The sequence below is a fragment of the Bradysia coprophila genome, chromosome X, assembly GCF_014529535.1.
Source record: "Bradysia coprophila strain Holo2 chromosome X, BU_Bcop_v1, whole genome shotgun sequence".
Taxonomy (NCBI): Eukaryota; Metazoa; Arthropoda; class Insecta; order Diptera; family Sciaridae; genus Bradysia; species Bradysia coprophila.
The window spans coordinates 8710218-8728668 of NC_050737.1; the positions used below are offsets into that span (position 1 = coordinate 8710218).

At 34.8% G+C, this 18451-nt stretch overlaps 1 protein-coding gene and 1 long non-coding RNA gene across 3 annotated transcripts in view; one reads left to right on the plus strand and one right to left on the minus strand.

Annotated features, from left to right (window-relative positions):
* Positions 1-12464, minus strand: part of LOC119085635 — a 19927-nt gene extending 7463 nt beyond the window's left edge. The window contains exons 1-3 of one of the 2 annotated variants that reach the window (XM_037196079.1): positions 12437-12464; positions 10055-10205; positions 4489-6329 (exon numbers count right to left, since the gene is read on the minus strand). In XM_037196079.1, coding sequence (XP_037051974.1) covers positions 5068-6329; positions 10055-10187 — 1395 coding nt within the window. In that variant the 5' untranslated portion in view covers positions 10188-10205; positions 12437-12464 and the 3' untranslated portion in view covers positions 4489-5067. Of the gene's footprint in view, positions 1-4488; positions 6330-10054; positions 10206-12436 lie in introns of those variants that run through there. The other variant, XM_037196078.1, reaches the window with a different exon arrangement.
* On the plus strand, positions 6556-16811 carry LOC119085639. Its single transcript, XR_005089330.1, has 4 exons — positions 6556-6683; positions 9616-9623; positions 16535-16537; positions 16801-16811. It is a non-coding gene; the product is annotated as an uncharacterized LOC119085639 (long non-coding RNA).
* Positions 16812-18451: the final 1640 nt, after the last annotated feature.

The window sequence follows — 18451 nt, forward strand, 5'->3', positions numbered from 1 at the left end:
TTACGTGATTAGGCAATGTAAATGAAAATGAAACATGCCGTAACACGTAAAATGATTTTAAAAATATTTTAATAGACCGTGTGCGATTTTGAGAAAAAAGTTTCATATTTCAATAAAAAGAAGATTTACTATGAAAACCATTGAAAAAAATATTTAATTTTTTTAATAGAAATTATTGAAAAATATTGTTGCCATCCCGATGCCATCCCACTTATTAGAATCTTAGTAAGAATCCAATTAGAATGAATTAGAATGGTTCGCATATCCCTTTAATTTCATTCAAATTACATCTTTTAAAGTGAGATATAAAATCAAGCATACATTTTTCAGATATTCTGTTTACACTTTTGTTCTACAGAATAATAATCTAAATCAATTAAAAATAAATTATTTATACTTCACACGGTCTATTATCGTAAAATAAATTCTTTAAACGCAGAATTGTTCTATTTTATATGAAGAATACAGTGAACGACATCTCAAATGTCTCACTGTCATTTTTTTCAGAGAATGTCATTGTGAATTTGCAATGACACAATAAAATTCTCAGAAAAATTTGACAGTGAGACATTTGAGATGTCATTCACTGTATAATTAAATTATAAAAATATTGTGCGTTTCCTGACTAATTGAATGGCGAATCCGGTAAGTATAGGTGTTAATCTGGTAATTTAAGTAATAAAAGGAATTGAAAGCAATTAAAAGGAATTGATTTTCCACCATTTCGGCTTGTCGGTTACCCCTCGGCAAAATGTTTTCCATAGTTTACATAGTTTCGCAAACATCCTCTAAAATTGCAAACACAAAGAACCGAAGAGTTTCTGAGGGAACACACGTTAGAAATTGTGAGTAGTAAGAAGTTATTTCCGTTACTGCTGATAACAATGATAGCTGGAGAATTCAGACGCGCCGGCTCGTTCCAGAGTATATCAATTCTCTGTTGATAGCATTTCATGACCACCAGACATTCGTTTGTAATGTTCGTGTTCTTTGCAAAACAAACTGTTATAATCAAGCCCGCACGTTAGTAAGCTGGCGTGACGCAAGTCCTCTACTACAAAATTTTCCAAAAATTTGTTTAGGGACTAAGGAACTTATTTACACCAACTTTTTGACTTCCTCATCCTTTGGCTCCAATGACGCCAAATTTAGATATTTCGAATCTAGCAATCCATGCAAGTTCAACGAGCTATGACATGTCAAAATAGGAATGGATTTTGCCGAGATATTAATGTTCAAAATCTTGATTTTTGTATGTAAGTAAGCAAAATTTCGTATTTTCTGAGAACTCAACTTGCCTACGTTAGTTAGTTAGTTCCTATGAAAATGGACGATCTCTCGCAAGACAACAAAGTGTCATATTGTCTTGCTGGGACAACTTTCTTACACTCCTCAACTAAAAATGTCACAGCAGGACAGTAATCTACTATTAAAAAGTGTGTATTTTACACAGTTTTGTGACTGCATAAAAAACAAATTAGAAAAAGGGAAACTTTACGTTCAAAAACGAACGACCAATACTTAGTCTGTTTTCACCATAAGGAAGATACACTCGCGGAATTCTGAAAACCGACACATTTTCAGTTTTGTGTTTTTTCAGTGTTTTGTGATTTTTGCATGTATTTTTAACGGGAGAAATCAAGAACTCGCGTAAAACACAAAAACAGAAACAATGTCGGTTTTCAGAATTCCGCGTGTGTAGAACACTAATTTGTTTGTTTAGCAGGAATCAGCTTTATGAAGAAGAATATATACATACGTTATTGAAAAATTGTTTCTGTGATTTTGGTCTATGAAAATTATTTATTCATTAATTTTTAGTTCGGTGTACATCAATTAATAATTATTTTTTTTTTTTTTAGTATAGTTAGAGGTATTGTTCATAACCGAAAATTTCAACGCAGTTTTTTTTTTGTTCATTATACCGACAGAAAATAACACCTAAGATTGTGTATATTGGCGTCGATATCACATAAAGTACTTTATGATTGTACAGTGACTAACTATTAAAAACCAGCCAGTGTTCAAAATTTAAAAGAAAACTTAACCCATACAAATCGGAGGAAATAGCGATTTCATGTACAAAACACCTTTCAATGATTTTCATTGAAAGGTGAATTTGTTTATATGAAATGAAATCACTATTTCCTCCGCTCCATACAAATTTTGACATTAGACCATACATACAGAGTATGCTTTCATTGCTATAAACAACCATAGACGTACCAATACCACGTAATAGTTATTTATACTACAAGAACTGTAAAGGGTATTTTATGTTCGAGAAATGTCATTTTGAGAACATAAAATACCCATACAGTTCTTATAGCATAAAAAATTTCATATATTGAGCACTTATACGCACTTTATTTGACCAATAACAAAAAACACATTCTGAGTGTAAACGTGTCATCTATGTACTGTACCTTTATGCCTCTGTGGCATAAAACGTTGTATGCAACTCGATGCAAAGTACTTTATTAGTACACTAGGCCGCAGGCCGTGTGTCATAATTACACGTCTAGAGCCTCATAAAGTACTTTGCATCTTGATTGTGTAAATAACTATTACAGTTCAACTATAAACCTTATATAGTCGACTATAAAGCTTATGTATTGGCTTATGTATATTGCTAACAGACTGTTAGTAACAGTGATGTTTATACGCAAAGCCTTCTTTATATCGAGGTTTGAGATCAGATAAAGTGCGTTTTTTAAGCGAGAAATATATAAATTCACTTTATATGCTTCATTTGTGACCTTGTTCTATAGTAAATTATGACAGAACGAGATAATAGTGAAATCTTGCTTCAGCATGTAATAGTCGATTACAGCAGAGCCTATGTAAATGAGTAATACATGTGTGCGATGTATGCGGCGTGTGAGCCGAAGGCGAACCACCTAATTTCGCACACATGTATTACTTATTCACATAGGCTGTGCTTAGGCATCCTGCGAGTTGTATTTACATTGTATTTACAAGATGAAAACTATGAAACAATTTTGCACAAAAATAGCATTTCGGAACCTTTTCACTCCTAAACACTTTGCACTAAAATTTCATTTGCATTTATAGGCATCGAATGTGCACGCCATTTCGATGATATTTTTAGACTATTTGTTAGTTGTCACTCTCAGTTTCAATGGAAAATTTTGATTTTGTTGTTTCAAATTATAAATTGTGGTGATTTTAGTGTTATCCTAATTGTATCGATGGAATTTGTACCCAAAAAATAGTTCTGCCGGTGTAAATTCTAATTTGTACTGTGGTTTGTGTGAATATCCGACCAGCTTATGTAAATGATCGTACATAGCACGTAAATCATCGAAAAACCTGACATGTAATAGTACATTACATTATTCCCTTGTAATTATTATTATTATTAAACATTTATTCATCAATCGGTTCATAAAATACAATTTCATAAACTATGCTGACAAAGATACAAAAAAAAAGCATAAATTGAAAGCACGAGAAATGCGCTCACGGGTGACGATTATGCATCATCAGCACTCCATTCGGTTGCCAAGGACTTAATCCTGTTACGAAAAATCGTACGAGAGTCACTGCTTTCGACCACTTGAATAACTTTTTCGAATTCTCTGCAGATAGAGGAAACAGGTTCATTAAAGCCGTAGTCGGTTCTGTGAAGAGGAATCCGAAAAACGTCAATCCTGCGAAGGCTGTAGGTGTACGACGGCGTGTGGCGATACGATTCAGACATGTCGGACAAAACCGGAGCATCAATTCTATGATTCAGCAGGTCGTATAAAAAGAAGATACGGCTCTGCTTCCGTCTATGGGAGAGACGATCGAGTCCCAAGATCTTCCTTCTTTCGTCATAAGGTGGTAGCTGGAAATCGCTATTCCGTAGGATCGATCGCCTGAGTGCGAACAAAACGAACTTTTTCTGGATCGATTCTATGTAATCGCTAAGCGTCTTAGATGAGGGGCTCCAAACTACGGCAGCATACTCGATGTAGGATCCAACATCGAATAGGCCTTGGCAACTTTGTTGTCGACATGAGCCTTGAAATTCAGCTGACGGTCCATGAGAACGCCGAGATCAGTTACTTCGCCTACTCTCGAAATATTTTGGCCACAGATTGAATAGTCGAAGGCGACGGGCTGAACGTATGCCATTACATAAGGGCGCAAATTTGTAAGCGACCTTATGGAATGGCATACGTTACATTACACGAAAACATTGTAAGGTATTTTATTCCATATTTGCCAATAATATACTTACATAAAAACAGCTCAATCACTCACATTTTACACGAAAATATCACTAATCATCCAAGGTTCTGAAAGAACAGGTTAAGACGCTTACGAAGGCGGGTGAAGCACAAATCTTGACAATTCAGATATGTATATTGTTTGAAAAGTCAACTTGAAAACAATTTTTTTTTTGTTAAGTTGAAATCGTCATATAAAATTTTCCAAACCTAGTTGGCGCTACAGGTAAATTTTGATCACCGCCTTCGTGATCAACTCGAAATTGAATTAACCTGTTCTTTCAGAACCTTGTAATCATCGTCATCCATTCTACGGAGTATGTCATTGCGTTGCATGGCTACTGGATCAGTGAAGGGATGTTTTTCTTTCATTGTGTGTAATGAAGTAATTGTTTACAATTTGTATTGTAATGAACTCAAATTTCACGGGATATTTCAGCTGAATTAATGATGTACGTTTTCATATGGGAAATTGTAGTGTTATGACGCAGATTATTGGCAAATATGGAATAAATTTCATTTACATTCTCATTGCAGACAATGTAAATACAACGTATCCTTGCCTACACATTAAAATACCTTAAATAATTGCTTCCAAATGTTTGTTTTGAAGTAAAGTAGAGCTTAACTAAAGTTTATTCTCATGTAACTACTGCGTAATAACTTCTAGAATATACACCAAAACTAATTGATTAGCTGGCACTAAGCTGTTCAACCAGTACTGATTAACACTGCCAAAAATTATGGAGCTGCAGACCATCACATGTGAACCACTGTCGCATGAACTCGGTTGAAATTGTCGGTTATCATAATATCGCGGTGATGCATCTTAAGTTTCGCTAGACATACCAAATGGAATCTTAACCGCACTTTTATCAAAGCATTTCAAAAACTCCCTCTCCAGTTTACCAGGATTAGCAACGAAATCTGTAATTTTAATATCGGCTACACATTCCTGAGCATATGCTGATTGCAGGCAATCTTCTACATTATTAAAGGCATAGTGAAAGTCAAGGAAGAACATACTTCGCAAATTATACTTATGCAAAGGTAAGAGGCGTTTGGTATAAGGTAAAGAACCTCCTCTCTCACATGTGTAATGAAATAAAACTGGAACACTTTTGTCGTCAACACCGTAACGTATTTCGTATCCAATAACAAACGCAGCTCCAGGACCTTGATAACTGATTGTTGTACCAATAGCGTATTGATCAAGCGGCTCCATTGAGAAGCCTCCACCAGTACCATGTCCTATATACTTTTTAGTATATATTTGAGACCATTCTAAATCCCAGGTTATTAGTTCGGGCTCAGTCTTACCACGTTGTATACTCAAAATTGGGCCGATCGCTACTTTTTCGGCATAATTATCTTCAAATCCCTTTTCAATATTAGTAGATCGAATGTCAGCTGCATCTAAACTAATTTCTTGCTGTAACGTAGAGCACGTAAATCCGGAAGTAAATCCTATAACATTTAAAGCATCTGGTGTCATATGTTTTTCACTGTCCAAATATTCGATATGCGATATCGAACAGTCCTCAGAAACCGGCACATTTACATATTTTACTTGAATAGCATTAACAAATTTGTCCGCCCAAATTCTTATTTCGACGGGTCTTCGTCCCTTTGTAGCATAACATGCGTCTTTAAACGTCTTTATAGCAGTAGTTTTTTTTCGATTAAAAATATGTGTCTGTTGGTCGTCTAAACGCACAGTATCGTTGCTGTGATTGTAGCTAGGTTCATTACGATATTGAATTTGGTCAGTGTTTTTATTCACACAACGAACTTCTAAATCACTGATATACTGGCCGGCTGCACCCTGTATGTACTTTATATGATCGTTTGAATTTTCGCATTTCAATGTTTTTCGTTCTCCAGTGACGTCTCCAAAAGGTCCAACATCAGTCACACCAAAAGAAGAGTTGCACTTAAAAGATATTGAATGAAGACGCTGACCCTCCTCATGATCTCCGTACGTTACAGAGATTTCAGTAATAATTCCATCCCTAGGACAAGTAATAGTTTTTACTTTAACCTTATCTTCGTATCCATATCCATGTACAGCAGTCCATTCATAATCGCATGCTGAAAAATAGAGAAGAAAAAATATTAGAGAGAGTCTATGTATTAGGGAGATTGAGATTTTCACTTATAAGTTCAAAATTGACATATATATAAATCGGAAATTATTAGTTGACTATATTGACATATATTTTATATGGTAAAATTAATTATAATTCCTATGTTCTACGTCAATTTGTTTGTAATTATAAGTGAAAATCGAAATCTCGCTATTTCGTGTGAGTTTGACAAAATTGAAATTTGGTGTAATTTAAAAGGTGTTTTTCTTTAAAACAAATCTTTCCGTAAAGTAGTTTAAATAATTGCACCGGTGTTCGGAAAAGCCTTCAGATCGAGAAGCATCTGTCGTATAAAGTTGTAATTTAGAGGCTCGTTATTTCATAACTTTGAATCATGATCTTATTCTTTATTTTATATATCTCTCATTTCCATCCAGGAGACAAAGTCCTACAACAAAAATTTAAGTGCATGTCTTAAAAATGTCAGTATGTAATTGGCCTTTATATTCAACGTGCTTGTGCTGTGATCTGCCGTTCTTTGCATAAAAAACTTTTTCGAAAAAAAAGAAATTCTCGGAATTCTTTTGTTCTATTTTTTGAAAAAGTTTTTATGCAAAGTACGACAGAAATGACAGCTCACATTTGTGCTGCACATTTCAGAACAGTTTTCATGGGGAAGCTGACCGAAAAATCAAATTATACAAAAATATAACAATGGATTTTACATGCTGAGAGCATCGAAAGTAGGGCTTGAAACATGAAAAGTACGGTTTTCGACGCATGTAGAATGTAAAATGTTTTGTTTATTGGACATTTGCTGCGATATCACGCGATATTTACTAGGATCACATACAACGTCATTTTTCTGGGACGAAAAAGTGTGAAGGGCTCTAACTGATGGACGAATGTTCACCTAAACATAAACTACATTCCGGTAGTCATTCATTTCGACTATGTTCAATATGGTCGTAAAATTTAATAAAACACCGACAACATCGACCTTGATAGATTAGCAATGTTGTTATCACTTCTGTTGTTCAAATTCATTTCCCGGACCATTCTTTCATGATCTAAAAACTTATGATGGTTTATTGCATTGGCGTGAATATATCGACATTAAATGCTGTTTATACCCAACATTATTCCTAGTAGTTAAGCACGTAAGTTAATAATTTTATTATGACCTCTAGGGTAATAATGAAAATGATCGAATTTTCAAATATAAAAACTCAACCTAACACACACGAGATTTGAACCAGGGAATTCTTTCGTACATCCAAACTACGCTACTAACTTCTCCATTCAGTCATAATGAGCAAACGTGCTGCATTACCTTAAAAAAACCGCTCTTCAACTCTTCGAGTCACTTTATTATTAGGAATTGTATGTAATTTTTACAAAATCTTCACAACAACCACAAATTTGATTCCATGTGATGATTGCATACACAAACTTCTGCAAGCTTTTTGCGATGATTACAAAAAAGTTGCCTACCATATGCTGAAGACATTCGCAGAACGAATATCTCCAAGCACAGACTACTGTTTCGATCCTGGAAGACTTAGTGCAATGCAAATGCTAACGGAGTACAAAAATTGTCAACATTCGTCACACCAGGCAGTGGTAAATGTACACACATTAAATTGTAACATAATAAAAAAAACGAACACCAGAGAGAAAGTGAAATGGAAAATGTTACTTCATGTAACTTTATTTTTTCTCTGATGTTCGTTTTTTTTATTATGTTACAATTTTATGTGTGACAACATATTTTTAATAATTCTCTAGATCTTTCCGTTGGCATGAATGTATATACCGCTTAAAATAGTATGCACATTTATCACTGCCTGGTGGGACGTGACGAATGTTGACAATTTTTGTACTCCGTTAGCATTTGCATTGCACTAAGTCTTCCAGGATTGAAACAGTGGTCTGTGCTTGGAGATATTCGTTCTGCGAATGTCTTCAGCATATGGTAGGCAACTTTTTTTGTAATCATCACAATTTTCTGATTAAACTGAGCATTCGCAAGGAACCAAATTTGTGGTCGTTGATTTTGATGATTGCACACACCACAGTATGTGTGTGGGTTTCACCAATACAATAAAGAAGTATATGCAACTATGGATTACACTCACATTATGCTTACGTACAGAATACACATCACTCGCTGTCGCTCGTTCGTATATTCTGTACTGAAGCATAATGTTCGTTATATTCCACAGTTGTATAATCTACTATTATTCTCGTTAGTAATTAAATCGATAAGTAATTAATGTGAATGCTTACCCAATTACAAAAACTATTTGAGATCACTGTAACAAACAAATTACACAAATAGTGTCCAAATTTTTACAATGAGACCGACATTTTTCTATTGTGGTTTTAATCATAGCAACTGTTTATGTTGTGAACAAAACAATTTTACTTTACTAGTGAGGTAATGTGGCCTTTCCCTCACTGGTGAAGACCCTTTCCCTCGCTCGTAAAGTAAAACGCCATGCTTTACACACGTGAAATAATTTGATATCTCGTATCACGATGAGTAAAAGTACCTCGGGCTATACTTCACTGGTATAGTAATGTACTATTATTGCCTATCCACCCGGAATACTGTTGATTGTTGCTACATGTACATTTCCCACCCACGGAAAGCGGTCGTTACATGTGTGAACTTTTTTATTACATAACAAGTGAAGGAAAATTCATTACATACCAGGAGATTTTCATTACTTGTCAGCAAAAATGTATCATATGAAATATTCTTCAGTTATTTATAGCACTGAAATCGAAACAAATGACTCGCGATGTTATTTTAGTTTTGATACCACTATGTGACTTGAATTAAGTACACACCAATCTAAGGAAATTCATCAATAAATTTTCGAAAAAATAAAATTAAAAACACAAAAATAAAAGTGACGGCCATTTTGTCTATAGCCAATTTCCATTTTTTTTCAACTTCGACGAACATCTATGGCCAAACAATTTTAATTTTTGCATTTTTCACTTATTTTCAAAAACACTCAACACTTTTGCTTTTATTATCATGTATTTACTCACTTCACAGCAAAATTTATTCCCTTGACTGTAAGTCAGGGTCTTATGCCGGAAATACCCTATAATGTTTGTCCCAAAGGTTGTACGAAAAACGGAATTGTTTGTCAAAATATTGTAAACAAGTCGACGCAGACCCGCCCACTAGTTGTAATGCCCCCTAGTTGTAATGCCACCAAAATCGACAAATATTACGCAAAATATGAATCTAGCACTTCACAAAAACAAAACAGTCGAAGTAGTTTGTCAACATGTTACCAAAACAGTAGTGTTGCCAGTGATGCTTTCGGGATTAATGTTATGAATAAGTGTGAGCCGATTTCATTAGCCGACTAGATTCCTTTATAAACGTTTCAATGCAAGAACAGATTTTTTGTTGGTTTTGTTGTATCTGGCCCACGGTGGGGCTGAACCAAATATAAATAAAAAGGCAGGATAGCATCAACTTTTTTTTCTCAAGAAATGTTAGCATGGGTTGAGTGTAGAGTGTACATATAAAATAAAAATTCACCGAGCCGTTTTACAGAAAGTACTTTTCAGCTGTTTGTAGACGTTGTTTTGATATGCTAAACAAACGTAAATATCCCTAATTTTTTTTCTATAGCCAATGCTCTCAGCTTTTGGAGTGATATATTACAATAGGAATTTGTAGCCGTGCAAGAAAATACTTACCGTTTATCTTGTGGTCTATTTCAGTCGCCTTCATACGTTTTGAGCCTAAACTTTTACATGCAGCTGACATGAAATAAAATGCTGTAAATGTGAATATGCATATCTGCGTTCTTCTTATTTGATGGGAAGCCATTTATATGGAAGGTAATATCTGAAATTTAAATATTCATCAATTGCATAACAGATTAAAATTTGGGTAATTGAACTCCAAGTATATAAAGTATATAAAGACTGAAGGTATGGCAGACCTTCAGCGGATCGCAAAAAATACGGAACCCAGTTGTCGGGTGAATTTACGCGCAACGTCATATTTCGTTCGGTGCTAACGATTTTTATAGATCAAGTCCGAGTAACTGTAAGCCCGTACACTGACAGCTACACCGTCATCCATAGAGAGCCCTAACCTCAACTCTGTGAAAAAAATTGCATTTTTAATTGAATAAAATTATAATTGTTTTTATCGCATACGCGGTGTGATTCCCCGAACAAATTATTCACCTAGGATATATAAACAAACATTATACTTCTGTAAATTGTCAAAGTGTCATTCGCATATCTTGTTGTCTCGTTTTCGCTTATGCGATAAAAAAGAATATGCACGTATGACAAGCCGTCTCGGCAAGCCTCGACCGCTTTGTCATACGTGCATAATATTTAATTGCTTATAATGTGTTTAAGCTCATTATTTTACAAGAAAACCATGGAAACATTTATTTTTATTTCCAAACGTGGACGAAGTGCCTGTTCATTTCCACATCACATATTTTCAGGTTAAGTTCTATATGGATGATTTTTGACATTTCGAATCACCTTGGAGATTCTTCCACGACACAGTAGTCCAAAATTCTCATATTGATTCAGGTTGAAATGACAGTTAAAAAAATGAATTACTTTGCCTGTTCTTGGAACTTGGAGTGGGTTGTTTGATCATATTCACCACAAATATCGTCGAATGATGGCTGGAAACGTGTTTCAGCTATGCAAAATTCTATTGCAATCGCAGGTGCTACAAAGCATCTACACTCCAACTCACCCGAAACTTGGGTCCCGTGTTCCATGTGTTCTCGCAAATATATATTACCTTCAGTGATTTATATACTATGATTGAACTAGATCTGTTAGATAGGTGAAAGGCTGTCCACCCAAAGTCATAATTTTTTATCAACTCATAGAGATTACCGGATGTGGTTTCTTCATAAACAGTCCGAAAAAAATCATTAAAATTATAGAAGTCGAAAAACTATTATTAAAAATTCGAGGTGCAAAATCTTTTCTAACGCAGCGTTATTTACACGCAAGGAAGTGTCGAAATTTATTTTTCGGTTCATATTTTCATCGAGTCGTTCACTTGAAATTCAAATTTTAGGCACATTGTGGCGTTTACACGTTAAACATCAGTTACAGTTAAACAAACAAATTACAGCAAACAAACTCTCTAAAAAAAATCGAATTAGGGAGCAAAAGAAGTTTGAGCAACTCAGCTTCCTAATAGAACTTATAAAACAAAGTTTGAAAAAGTAGTAGAAATTCACAAACGTCGTTACCACCTTAAGTATTGTAGTTTGTTTGCTAGATAGAGTACACCGCCTAGCGACTCGACCATTGGGTCGTAAAACCCACACAAGTCTTACTTTCTTCTAATTACACAAGTAAAAGGAAGATAGTACAACTCAACCCTAGTAATAAATTAACAAATAGTTAAGATTGTACTATTCATACCAATAAAGGTGCTTTTCAAAAAAAAAAAAGATATAGTCTAGTCGATAACGCAAAACGTTTACAAGTAGTCTTCTGCTTAAATCCCATCCAAAACACCTCCAAATGTGTTCTAGCAAGTTGAGACATTTGTATTTTTGTTATAGATTGTCGGTCTTTTTTTGTTAGAATACTTTCGGACGTATTTTGGGTGAAATCTAAATCTAAGCAGAAAACTCCTTGTAAACGTTTGTACTGAAAATTGCGTTATCGACTACACTAATAGAGTATTGCTGGGACACCTATCATTTTTCCAAGAAACTTAAACCAAAAATTTATTATTTTTGAATATTTCGTTTTTTACTTGCTACCCGTGTTGTGGTCTAAGAATATATTTTCTTTTGGCCATAAACACATAGGGAACACATAGGGACACTGCAATATCGAACAACAACAAGAACACTTTTTCGAGGGTTAGAAACTTGATTTCACAACGCGTGGTTGAGCTTCATTCCAGATTCGCGTTCGATCTAGGTGAAAAGAATAGAAAGCGTACTAACAAAGCTAAAAGCTCTTCCCTTACCCATGGGTCAAGGGTTGCTACAGCAAGGAAAAAACGAAATATTCAAAGAGAATTTTATTATACAAACAGAAGTCGACTTGTTTCGAAGAGTAATCTGTACTTACACAATGCTGATGTTATATTTGAATACTTTCAGTATTTTGGTTGAACTAGGTTTATATAAAACTTTTGTAGTAATAACATACATCCAGTCAAAATCGAATTGTGTTTACATGCTATTACCCGTACAAAATTTACTTGTTAATACAGAGGTGCATTCAAATATTTAACCATTGATTAATCATCGACCGAAGAAATATAGAAAATAGCATAAATCATCATTTGCTTGAGAAGAAAACGACATTCTTTTGATATGATAATCATGGATCTATCTTTGTGAAGGTACGTGGAGCTAGTCCTAACCAACTAAAAAATTCTTTAGGACTGAGAACATATATACACGAACGTTTTGACTTTTCCCCTTTCCTTCTACTACTAAAGTATTTTATTCGTAAAAAAAAATCAAAATTTGGAAATTTGAATGAAGAAACGTATTTACTTTACTTGTGAGGTAATGTGGCTATTCCCTCACTAGTGAAAACCTTTTCCCTCGCTCGTAAAGTAATAGTACATTACTATGCAAGGGAAGTAAAGTGATATCTCGTGTCCAGATGAGTAAAAGTAACCGAGGGCTTTAGCCCGAGGTACATTTACTCATCGTGATACGAGATATCACTTTATTTTCCGTGTGTAGTACGACGTTTTACTATGCGAGTGATTTAAAGGTTATTGCATATACATGTAATAGCCTTATTACATGCACCAGCATAGTAAAACGTTATACTTTACACGTGAAATAATTTGATATCTCGTATCACGATGAGTAAAAGTACCTCGGGCTGAAGCCCTCGGATACTTTTACTCATCTTGATACGAAATATCAAATTACTTCACTGGTATAGTAATGTACTATTTCATACATTTTGATGAATTTTACCAACCTTTGTACCTTTATTACTTTTGAATTACTAACTTATTCCCTTGACTGTAAGTCAGGGTCTTCTGCCGGAAAATATCCTAAAATGTTTGTCCCAATATTTTGCTTGTAAGTTAAGTTCGAAGATGGGCTATGTGGGAGTAAGTTTCTGGAAGTTATTCCAGTAAAACAGCATTTTACACTGTTGGAAATTGAATCAATCGAAAAAGATTACTTTGATGAAATTTTATTTTTTCGTTTAGTCATATCCAGCTATCACGGGCAAAAGTAGCCATGGCCATGGCATAAAAAATGTATAAAATTTAATGAAAAACCAATTTCTGATTCGTTATTCAAATGTATGGAATAACAAAAAAACAATCAAACAGAAAACTTTAAGACTTCAACGAGTGTGACGTTTGCGGCCAGAGCGAAGCAAGGGCCGTAATTCGCACGAGTCGTGATATTTTAATCACGTTTAAAGGTTTTGTGAATGTAGTAAGTATCGGCGCACTTTCTTCTTTCTGCATAAGTGTATGAGAAGAACATTTATCATCACTTTCTTCTGATTAGCGTTAACAATAAGACGTTGAAACAGAATAATAGAAAACTCATAAGAGTGGGACGCTTGTAAATTACAAGTTGTAATTCACACTAGTCCTTGTATTTAATTTATGGTTGATTAAAAATCTTGCCGCAAATTTACGATAATTGAGAACACAAAAAGTACTTTCCCAAATAATTCGGACTCAGGCGAAGGTTTTATACCAGTAATTTGTGATGTTTCGAAAGTTTGTAAAACGAAATGGATTAAAAATCGACACGTAAAAAGATATGCGTCACAAATGGCAGCTGATGAAGAAAGCACGCAAAAGTTTGATCAACAAAAATTTTACCCGAAAAATTTTAGAAAGAAAATTAAGAGTGATATCGCCAAATCTTCAGGTGATTTTTTTAACTTTGGAAACAAGCGGTCTCCGATTTTAATGAGTGATAGCTCGTTGGATTCGTCTTTCAATTCTAGGAAACACGTGTCTTTCACTTTTTCTTAAAAAAATTTGTTTTCTGTGAAAAGCGCTCAAAAGTGAAGACATGCCAGAGGGTACCGAAAACAGTTTTTAGGCAATAACTCAAGAAAAAATTATTTTAAATGGTTGTAATGTTGTAAGATTGTCGGCCTTGAAAAGTTATGACTGGAAATATAGTCAATGTTCGGAGAGTCCGCCTTCTCTGCAGCTTCGATGTACCACGGAACTGAGTATGGGGTGTTGTAGCTGGCCTCACCCACTATCGTTGCACATATAAATGAACCCAGTACTTTTGGGCTGCAAGCCTACAGAAGTCTTGAAAAAAAAGTTGGTGCCAAAATGTAGATTTTTTCCTTCTTTCTGAGGGCCCAACTGCCAAAGTTTCCCAATCACCTGAAGATTTGGCGATATCACTCTTAAAACAAAAACAAGGCATCAGAACAGTCGGAGCGTTTGCTGCGACTTAGCCCCGTACAACCCGTAATCCTATTTCGTCCGCAACCATAATACGTCCGTAGCCCTAATAAGCCCTAATAAACCCTAATACGTCTACAACCCTCTAATGCGTCTGTTACCAAAATGCAAGTCAAGTTGGGCATTGTCAAATTTACTAAAATTGTTCATTTTTAAAATTGCGCATAGCGCAATTACGAAAGCCCGTACGAAGTACCTTTCAAATAAAACCAACAATTTACGACATTATTTTAGAAACCCAAAATTTTTTGCCAACTTTCCATTGGGTATTCAATTGCCTCTTAAATGAAACAAAAACTATCAAAATCGGTTGAGATTTACTCGATTTATGTGCAAAAAGCACTTAGGGCCGAGTAGCGGCCTTAGTGCAAGGGCCCAAATTTGAAACTTTTTTTGCCATCATTCTATTCGGCATTCGATTATCTCTCAAATGAAACAAAAACTAGCAAAATCGGATGAGATTTACTCGATTTATGTGCAAAAAACACTTAGGGCCGAGTAGCGGTCTTAGTCCAAGGACCCAAATTTGAAACTTTTTTTGCCATCATTCTATTCGGCATTCAATTATCTCTCAAATGAAACAAAATCTAGCAAAATCGGATGAGATTTACTCGATTTATGTGCAAAAAACACTTAGGGCCGAGTAGCGGCCTTAGTCCAAGGGCCCTAATTTGAAACTTTTTTCGTCACGTTCTTTTCGGTATTCAATTATCTTCCATAAAAAACTAAAACTAGCAAAATCGGATGAGATTTACTCGATTTACTCGATTTATGTGCAAAAAACACTTAGGGCCGAGTAACGACCTTTGAGCCCTCCCAACAAGCCCACGTTGCATCTTACCCAAAAACAATGTTCAGCAACTTTGTTCTACTCGTCAATACCTTTCATTTGATATATCACAAGCAGCTATTGCGTGCGTATTTCGGTAGATATCGTCGAAAGACTGAAAAACACCTATAGGGCCCTAGCTCTGGAGGGGCCGACCCTACCATGCCCATTTTCGAACTTGAACTTACTTTTGTCGATACCGATCGGGGAAAAAAAGAATTTTGAAAAAAGGTTGTGATTTACTCAAGCTAGAGGGGTCACGGACGGACGGACGGACGGACGGACATTTTTTTTATTGCTGATTCGTCATCTATGAACATAACGAAAAGCTTTGCCCTTACTGTCTGCTTCCAATTCGACGTGTTACAAACGGCATATTAATCTTATAAGCCCCCAGTACTTCGTACGGGGCTAAAAAATGCGTCAACAAATGGCAGATGATTCGGCTTTCTTCCGTTTGAATTCCATTCTCAGCATCTGCCACTTATGACGCATTTTTTTTTGTTATAATTTTCTTTCTTCAATTTTTCGGGTAAAATTGTTGTTGATCAAACTTTGCGTGTTTTCCTCATCAGCTGCCATTTGTGACGCATATCTTTTTGCTTGTCGGATCTGTAAGCGTCACCTACACCGATATCAGTTCTTTTGTAAGTGGATAACAGGACTTGTGTCACGTGTGTGTGACGAAATTTAAAAATTTAACGAAAATTGAAAATTTGACGAAAATCAATAAGTTGATGAAAATCGAAAATTTGACGAAAATCGAAAATTTGTCGAAATTCAAAAATTTAACGCACTTAAAATGCTCATAGCTCCAAGATAAGCGACTTTTTAGGGGACATAGCTCGCACTTAAAACGCTCATAGCTCTCAAATGTTCGATTCTTGGGGAAAACCATCAAACACATGTCGACTAGAACGTGAAACTCTATAACTTTGTACGAACTTTCTATCTGCCATATTTCAGAGCTGGTTTTGGTAAACATCGAAAAATAAGAGTTCGTCTCCCATACGTATAGTATTATGTAAACGTGACACATAAACATTATGTGGTATGGTATAATACAAATTTAAGTAAATTATTTATTCGTTTAATACTGCAAACAATTTATTCACTTTAATTTACTCCGTTAAATCAATTTATGAAGCATATTTTTCACACTAAGGCTTACTATCGAGTCAGGTCAACTTGAAAACTGACCTGACAACCCGAAATGACCTGATAACAAAACCTGATAATTTTCGAGTGGACCTGATGACCTGAAATCGGTCCGGTATGAAAGTGAAAATGTTTAAAATCTTTGATGATTGTTATTCCTGAAGTAATTTGATAAATGTTTAATGAAAAGAAATCATTCTTTAAAATCATTTTCTCAATGTATGAAATACTGAGCTGATAACATAAACGGTGTCGAAATTCGAATATACATAAATATGCCTCTGTTGCAGAAAAATTGGCATATGTGTACACAGAGAAAAATCCTGGATTAGATTTAAATCTTTTTCGGATTACATATAGGACCAAATTTATTTTTGGATTGAAATCTAATTTTTCGAACGTTTACTTGCATTTAATCTTTCGAAAATAATCTGTCGACGGATTAGATCGAAATCTTCCTAGAGATTTAATTTTTTTTTATTTTGAAATTAAAAATTTTTTTCTAACATTTATTTGAATATTGAGTCAGATTTATTTGTTTTATTTATTCTGAAATTGGAAATTTTATTTATTGAGTGGAAATTAAATGTTTTCAAACAATGTACTTACTTTGATCGGGATTTGAACTCGTTCACCTCGGTACCTCCGTATCTCCAGTCCTGTACTTTACCACTGAGCTATTGGGTTCTTAATCTTAGCAAGATTTATTTTCGAACCGTTGTTGCGGAGATTTTACTCTTTCAAAGTTAAAAAATAATCTTCTGAACGAAACCTTTGTACCAACTGAGGTAACCATCATAGTAAACGAGTTCAAATCCTAATCGAAGGCAACATTGTTTTTTTTCATTTTTCCAATTATTTAATAAACTGTTATCATACTTCATAAATCTGTATGAGCATAGATAAGGAAGTTGAGCCTGGCAAAGGTATTTATTTGACTGAGTTGTTTGACACATGCAAACCTTTGCTCCCATACAAGCCGATTTTTCTCAAAAAATACATTGACGATGTCATCTCTACAAATATGGATTGTCATATCAGCGAGACGCTAAGAATTTTCAATGGATTTAGTAAGACGGACACACTGAAGTTTACACACGAAGTAGAGTCAGATCGCAAAATTAATTTTCTGGAGTTGACGCTTATTCACCGGACCGACAAAAAGGTGATCACTAACTGGTTTCACAAAGACATTTCGTCGAACAGGATGTTACGTTATCTTTCCAATCATCCACTGGTGATGAAACAGAACATCATCACATCTTTTGCGAAAAGAGTGTTGGCATTAAGTGACCCGATTTTTTAAGGAACGAACTGTTTTTTTTTTGTATCTAATGACTTTATTGGCTGAAGAAATTGAAATTTAACCAACACGGTCAATGTTAAAAGTTTTGATAGGGCACCACAAATAATCTTTAAAATTCATCTTGATATCTTCGTGGTATATTAACGCACCCATTTCTTCTCTACCAGATTTGAAAATGTTTAATGTGAAAGAAATCATTGAAACGACCGTAGGCCGGAAAATCCCATCTTCGCTTCTGATAAATGCCTGCCCAATTTCATTGTGATCCGGTCAATTTCGCTTTTCATTGGCATAATCCAAGACGATTCGCAAATGCAAAATATCCAAGGTTGATTTATCACTTTAAGCTAAATTCTACTTTGATGTTAA